The sequence below is a fragment of the Miscanthus floridulus genome, chromosome 8 (genome assembly GCF_019320115.1).
Source record: "Miscanthus floridulus cultivar M001 chromosome 8, ASM1932011v1, whole genome shotgun sequence".
In the NCBI taxonomy this organism is placed as follows: domain Eukaryota; kingdom Viridiplantae; phylum Streptophyta; class Magnoliopsida; order Poales; family Poaceae; genus Miscanthus; species Miscanthus floridulus.
The window spans coordinates 51,292,301-51,300,486 of record NC_089587.1 but is presented as its reverse complement, the minus strand read 5'-3'; the positions used below and the strand labels follow the sequence as shown (position 1 = coordinate 51,300,486).

The window sequence follows — 8,186 nt, the reverse complement described above, 5'->3', positions numbered from 1 at the left end:
TCTCCAAGTTTGGCGCCGCCCTTCCCCACCCCCAAAGACGCCCCAACAGACCTCCCCCGCCTCATCCGCAGTCGATTTGCATAGCCTTTGACTTCTTTCCCCATGGATCAAGCCCCTCACCGCCATCCCCTCCCTCTACTATAGTTGGGTCGTTGCTCTGCTCTGCACGGCTCACTGGCGCGAGTTCTCTGTCCGGCAGCCTCCTATATCCCCTCCCCGACGTGGATCCACGACCTCCTCTTCACCATTTGGGCTACCCTCCCCTTCCCCGACAAGGCATGGCAAATACTCATCCTCCTCCCCTGTTCGGGCCCTTATGAGCTGGACTCATCCTCGTCCTTCTCGGCGCGGGGACATCAGGCTATCCTCTATCGCGAGACAACTCCCGTCCAAGCTACCCTCGGTGGATCCTCGTCCTCGTTGCGGGACAACTCCCGCCCGAGCTTCCCTCAGTGGATCCTCGTCCTCCTCTCGGTCCATGTCTAGCTCAGTCGATAAGAGCAAAGGGATGAACATGAGAGTAGAAGAACAAGTAATGGCGATTGGGTCCTAAATGTTAGTGTCTATTGGAATGGATTTGAAGGCTTCTACTGATGTGCAGATGTAAAAAATTAGGGCCATCAAAAGTAGGGGAGCCCTTAGACAAAAGTAGGGACCCTGATTTGAGGGTTGCTAGAGATGTCGTAAGAGCACAAAATAGATTGTACATAGAAGAGAGCCTCAACAGGTCTCAAAATCTTGTTAGGCCAATTTTCCAAGCTACTATGACCCATTTAGCCCAAGGGGTTGTCAAGAACTAAACTTTGTTACATTGAACCTTGGAGGATATGCTTGCAGGAGAGGAGGCCCAACAGGGTTTTTTTCATGACATTCACCATGGACATACTAAGCGTTTTACCTTTTACCAGTGGGTAATATGTGGGTGAGGATGTAATGCATCCACACAACTAGTTTGGCTTGTGAAGCATGATTTTGTGCATATCTATATCAATCCATGACATCATTAGGGTTGCACCCGCAGATGCAAATTGCTAGATAACCAGTGTAAAGAACCGAGATGGTGGAGATGCAGGGGTATGCATGCCCACGTAGTCCACACTCACTACCGGATTTAGCTTCTTTGCCGAGTGCCTCAGGCACTTGGCAAAGGCCGATATACACTCGGCAAAGGGCGCTCGGTAAACAGTTTATCAGCAAAGACCTCTTTGCCGAGTGCACTTTATCGGGCACTTGGCAAAGCCTTTGCCGAGTGCTAATTTGACACTCGGCAAAGAAAAGTCGCCGTGACGGCGAGCGTCACCATGACGGCGGCTTTGTCGAGTGTCAAGGTCAAGCACTCGGCAAAGGTCGCCGCTTTTTCGAGCGTCGTTGACTCAGACACTCGGCAAAGGTGGCACTGTGTCGAGTGCCACCGGCAAGACACTCGGCAAACAGGCGACCTTTGCCAAGTGCCTTGCCCGTGGCACTCGGCTAATCTGTGATGTTTGCCGAGTGCAATGGCCTTTGCACTTGGCAAAGCATGTTCTCAGGTAGTGATGTTTGCCGAGTGTCATGGCCATTGCACTCGGCAAAGTGACTGAAAACTGCCTTTTTATTTGTTTTCTATATCCCATCCAAACAAACAGAAGATATATATAACAAACATCACCAACATCACATATATATCATCAACAACACATATATATCATCAACACCACATATATATCACAAACGTCACATATATATCACAAACGTCACATATCTCACAATATATCACAAATAAGTTCACAAGTAATCCAAGTGCTCCATCATCTACAACCACAATTGCAAATAGAAGTATCATTAACAACCACAAGTATCATCACCAAGATGGCCAATGAGACTGATTTGGTGAAGGATTCGCTGAAGCATGAGGATCGTTCGATGCCGCCGATTGATTCTGCACAAAGGTGAAGAGATTGCATGTGTGAGACAAGATAAATATATACCATACATGAATAAAACTTTCATACTTCACTAGGTTTGACCGAAAGCATGAACATATAAACTAAAACATTTATACTCACAGGAGTAGAATAGTGAGGAGGTGGAGGTGTAGGTGGAGCGAATAGCGAAGGTGGTGGAACTACACCCGTAGCGGCGCTAAGACTTTGCATGTACTGAAGAATGTCCGCCATCCTCCACTGCTCGGCCTCCCACTCAGCCTCCACCCTCTCTATCTTCGCCTGCATCTGCTCTCATATCCTCCTCTCTTGTTCCAGCTGGGACTACAATATATTCACCTCAATGTTACAATAATACAAAAGAAAGGTATGAAAAAACTAATAAAACGAATAAACCAGGAATAACCTCGAGTGCCTCCACCTGGTGGTATGAAGTGTCCTGCCGAGGTCGTATGGCCGGGCTCATGCTCGTGCTTCTTGCTCAAATCTCGGAGAGACTGGGAGTAGCGGCCGAGTCAATTGCACCGTCGCCAATCCAGTACCGCCCATGCTTCTTGCCTCCTCCCACCCTCATGACGACTTCTCCATCAAGGTCCTCAGTGCTCGGATCATACTCTGGCCCATGGACCTCCCTTGCCATCGATGTGTACTCACTGAGGCGGTTGTGGACGGTCGCACTGCTGTACGCCTCGGGCCCATCCTCTGGGTTGCAGTCGACGTCGGATGTCACCTTGCCCTTGTGGGCCATAGCAAATGCCTTGAAGATGGAGCAAGGCTGGCCACCATGTGACGCCAACTGCAAGAAAAACAGCAAGATGATTAGAAATCATGTAGAATTGAGCGTTAGAATAAATAAATGAATTCGCGTACCCATATTTCTGCGTATCCACTGAGGCTGCGGCTGCCTTGATGGTGTGCTACACCTGGCATCATCAAACGCCGCTCCCGACACAAGTTGTGCGTCTCCTCCCACTTGCGTGAGCACCACTTGTCCACCATCTGTACCCAGCACTGGGGATGCGCGGTGCACCAATAAAGAATCATCTACAGGCCATCAAGTACATGACATATCAGAAGATAAAATTAATCCTACTTAATCTCAAAAGGAATCAGTATTAATGTTCTGTGTTTACCTGTAGGTACTGGTCCCGTGTCAGCGTCATGGTGCTTGCGTCCCTTTTGGTGACCTTCGTTCCAAGGACGGTCCTGTGGTAAGTTATGACGGTCTAGATGCGTGCCTCATAATGCATGTCCACGACCAGTTTTTTGCAGCATTTGGTAGCCACCACATCTGCCCTGGCCTCATGTCTGTTCTGGCATCTAAAGAACTCCTGCATACAAACACGATGTATCCATTTATTATTTTAAGAATGTCCAATGAATACGATGTATTGAGCAATGTAGTACGAGGAAGACTTACCCACAGCAGCTCTTGCTTCACCCACTCCACCTTGTTGTTGAATACCCTGCGGTCCTGATCTACAGCATCAGGGGCGGCGGCGTAGTGGTCAAACGAGTAGGCCGGCCCTGTCACTCCGGTGTACTAAACCAGGCCAGGGAAGTGCTCCTTGTAACGTCCTGCCTCTATGAGATCGGGCCCGCTTACATCTAACAACTTTTCTAGGACATAGACTGCCCTCATAGACCCACACAAGTCTTTTCTGCGTACTTTATCCTCACTCGTGTGCACCCGGGAAAGATTTCCCGATCGGTCACCCATCTTGAAATTGCTCTAGGCTAAGTATGCTTAACCTCAGAGTTCTTTAGAGATGGGCCTCCGGAAAAGAAGTTACAACTTGTTGGTATGAGTATCATATTAATCCTGTTAAGCCTTGGGCCGGGATGTTACATCCTCACCCCCTTAAGAGACCGACGTCCTCGTCGGTCAATCCTAAGCCAGGAACATCCCCTCTTAGCCACATCCATGTGTCCAGTGCCAGCGCATGTGCCATGCTGTGTGACCACTCTAGGACCACTCCAGCCATGCGCACCATACTTGCGCAACTACGACACACGCGCCTATGAAACCGCGAGAGCCGGCTCTGATACCATTCTGTAACGTCCCGCCTCTATGAGGCCAGACCCGCTTACATCTGTTAGCTTTTCTAGGACATAGACTGCCCTCACAGACCCACATAAGTCTTTTTAAAATTCTTTGCCGAGTGCCACCCGGACTGGCGGTCCCAACTTCATGATTCTTCGGTTTGCAAGCATCGTACGTGACAACTTGCGCGAAACCTTCTCAACTTTTTATCACAACCTCCACATATGATATCATGACATCTCGACAAGTTTCAAGATTTTCGGTGTTCGTTTGCTTTTTATAGAATTTAAAAATATCTTGACCGCAAGTTCGTGGTCATATTTCGTGAACAAGATGTTCGAAATTGGTGGCCTGTTCCTGGATATGGCCTCACATTATACTAAATAACATGAATATTATTTTTCCATTCATTTTTTTTCATTATTCGAATGACTAGCAGTTGTAATTTGAATTATTCAAGAAAATTCAATTAAATAAAATAAATTAAAGAAATATAGAAAAAGTCCGAGAAATGTGCCACATTGGAACATGGAGTACCAGGTATTGTATGAGGACTGTAGAAAAAGTTTGGAGGTCAAAAGTGAGAAAAAAATGGTTTGCCGAGTGTCAAAAAATGACACTCGGCAAATCAGCGCTTTGCCAAGTGTCAGGAGAAGACACTGGGCAAAGGGTTAACGGCGGCTGCCAGCCGTTAACGGTGGCGGCCCTTTGTCAAGTGTTCTGGTTTACCGAGTGCCCGACACTCGGCAATCCTGGTCTTTGCCGTGTGTTATTGTTTACCGAGTGCTCGGCACTCGGCAAACTACCTATTTGCCGAATGCCAGTTGTTTACCGAGTGCTTTCTCTCTGGCACTCGACAAATAGCCTCTTTACCAAACGTTCGATAAAAACACTCGGCAAAGTTTAGGACACTCGATAAAGAAGTCGTCTCCGGTAGTGACTTGCACTATATATACTGGCCTTGGGCATGGATGGATGTGTGTGGCAACGTCCAAATCCAGACCACTGCTATCTCGTAGTCTCGCGTAGACATGAACGGCTCCATGGCGAGCGCCTCCGCCACCTCCAGCACCCTCGTCTCGGCGCCCTCTGCATGCCCGTCCAAGAAGAAGACCGCCGCCGCCAGGTTCCGATGCCACACGGTGTCGTGCAGGGCCACCGGCGGCGGCGGCCGGGGCGCCATTGACGGCCTCCTCTGGCTGCCCCGGCGTGACGTGATGCTCAACGGCCTGTCCGGTGTCGCCGCCGGGCTCGCCTGGTACCCGGGCCTCGCGGATGCCGAGTGCACCAGGGCCGACAAGGTGAACGAGAACACCGTCCAGTGCACGGACACGGAAGGGGTGTTGCCGTGCCCTCTGGTGTCGGCGACGGCCCCCGTGGTGGACTTCATGCCGGAGGCGAAGGTGACGCGCGTCCGGCAGCCGGTGCATCTCCTGAGCCGGGAATACCAGGAGAAGTACAAGGAGGCCGTCGAGAAGATGAAGGCGCTGCCGGAGTCGAACCCGCTGAGCTTCGCGGCGCAGGCGGCCATCCACCAGGCCTACTGCGACAGCTACTACAGCTACCACCGGTCGTCGTCCCGCTCGGCGGCGGCGGCGAAGGACGACCCGACGTTCGACGTGCACTTCTCGTGGATCTTCGCGCCGTGGCACCGCATGTACATCTACTTCTACGAGCGCGCCCTCGGGCAGCTCATCGGCGACGATACCTTCGCGCTGCCGTTCTGGAACTGGGACGCCCCCGCCGGCATGGTGGTGCCGCCTCTCTTCAGCGAGGGCTCCACGGCCAGCAACCCGCTGTACGACGCCAACCGGAACCCGGCGAACCTCGACGCGCTGATCGACCTAGACTACCTCAACGACCAGGATGCGGAGCCCATCCCTTTCAAGGGCCCAAACGACGAAAAATACAAGAAACTTGTTAACAAGAACCTGAGCACCGTATACAACCAGGTGTGTGTATATATATATACATATATACATACATACATACTCCGCCGTGTACAGCATGTGAGCTAATTGACCACCTTTGGTTTCATTTTGACGGAACTGCTGGCAGCAAGTACGTAAGGGCGCGGAGTCGTTCCTGGGCGAGAAGTACTGCACCGACCTCGGGTCAAGCACGAGCAGCATGGGCTCGCTGGAGCGGATGGCGCACACCGCCGTGCACGTCTGGGTCGGCAAGGCGGGCCCGACGCCGGCGACGGCGACTTGTAGCGAAGCTTCCGGCGGCGTCCCGAACCACAGCAAGCCGGGCGCGTACAGCTGCAACAACGACATGGGGTTCCTGGGGTCGGCGGGGCGGGACCCGCTCTTCTACTCGCACCACGCCAACGTGGACCGCATGTGGCACCTCTGGTCCACCAGGCTCGGCGGCGGGCAGGGCATCACGGACACGGACTGGCTCGACGCCAGCTTCGTCTTCTACGACGACGTCAAGAGCCCGCGGAAGGTGCGCATCAAGTTCCGCGACGTCCTGGACACGCGCGACCTCGGCTACACGTACGACGTCGAGGTCGACAGGGACCTGCCGTGGCTGCGGCCCAAGATCACGACGCTGGTGCCCCACGGCAAGGACAGCGGCGCGCCGGCGAGGTCGTCGGCGGCGGCGCCGGTGTTCCCGCTCGCCCTGACCAAGGGCCAGGTCGTGGAGGTGCCGGCCGTGGCTGTGCCGGCCAGGGAGGCGGGGAAGGAGCAGCTGCTGGTGATCGACGGCGTCGAGTTCGACCCGCAGGCGAACAACAAGTTCGACGTGGCCATCAACGTCCCCGCGGACAAGGCGTTGCAGGTGGGACCGCAGTACAAGGAGTACGCCGGGAGCTTCGCCGTCGTGCCGGGCTCCGGCGCCGGCGGGACGCGGAAGGGGAAGGTCTCCCTCTGCATCACCGACGTGCTGTACGACCTCGACGCTGAGGACGATAGCACCGTCGACGTCGTAATCGTGCCGCGCACAGCTGCCAAGGTGACGATCAACGTTCGCCCCACCATCAAGAATCGAAACTAGTAGCTAGCTGCTGCTGCTAGCGGTCAAGCACCGTACGTATGTACTCGATTCTGTGGTCATTCATGGACCATCGTTTCATGCTAAACTGAGACAGATTGGGACACTATGCCGTTGCCGGTAGGGTGTACCGGCTGATTGCATTGTGCTTTTTATTTAGGAAGGAGCGAGCCCATGGTCGATTTCTCGATCTATATCCGTTTATCTTCTATATCTACTAGCTTAGGTGAGTGCCTGTGCATAGTAACGTTAGCGAAATATAATTTTCACTAGATATTATTTGGTTTTGGACGAATATTGTTGTTAAGCCAAAATCGAGACGCTGAGTTCTTGTTTGCGTGTAATTAGAAGTCTGTTGTAGAAGAAAGTTGTTAAAGAAATTTTTCGGACTAAACAACATTAACAGAATCAGATTCTCTACTACTATTTGATGGAAATCAACATGGTAATCTATGCTCATGCGTTCCTACAGGATAATGGTCATTTATGCAAGGGTGATATCTGAAAGTTCAACTCAATTGTTCAAGATTATCGCGCCCCCTCCAAGCTAGTGTGTATATTTGAATAGTGCATTCATCCTTGAAAGTATCATGAAAAAAATTACAACTTAAACATTATGCATTTTCTTATTCTGTAAAATGTTATGTGGCTTAGATTGTCTAGCTAACCGAGGGTCTCTATACCTTCTATCCTAATCTCATTGGAATCAACAAGCTAGACATATCATGTCACCCATGGGACGGTCACTTTCGGGGAGTAGTTAGATAGTGAGAGGTATGCAAAATGAAGAAGTAGGGAAGCAAATTAGTAAAAAAATATATTCTGCTAGGACATATAACTCTGTAGCCATTTCAATCCTTTTATATCTCAATTTACAACTTGTAGTCAGTTCAGTCCTTATATATCTCAGTGAGGAATAAATTCTGTAGTCAGTTCGGGCATGTATATCTCAGTGAGCGCAATTATTCATTGCTCGACAGAGTTGAGGTGAGTGTTGATGGTAAAGCAAACACTACCATCCTGTTCGATGGTGAAGCTAGAGCAATTAAACAGGGGTGCAAGTGTCTTGTGGGTGCATAGAATGTGTTGTGCATATATGGTGAAAATTTTAACCAAACTAACTATTTTTACATTGGGGTGGGGGGGGGGGGGGGGGGGGGGGGGGGCATATGCACCCCCTTTCAACAGTGTAGCTTCGCCCTTGATCCTGTTTTTACAAA

The 8,186-nt window shown here is 51.1% G+C and overlaps 1 protein-coding gene across 1 annotated transcript; it reads left to right on the top strand.

Moving 5' to 3' along the window:
* Positions 1-4,962: 4,962 nt before the first annotated feature.
* Positions 4,963-7,072, top strand: LOC136471993 (polyphenol oxidase I, chloroplastic-like). The gene is made up of 2 exons (XM_066469736.1): positions 4,963-5,918; positions 6,025-7,072. Exons 1-2 carry the CDS (start codon positions 4,998-5,000, stop codon positions 6,967-6,969), a joined length of 1,866 nt encoding a protein of 621 aa, XP_066325833.1. The 5' UTR covers positions 4,963-4,997; the 3' UTR covers positions 6,970-7,072.
* The last annotated feature ends 1,114 nt before the right edge of the window (positions 7,073-8,186 follow it).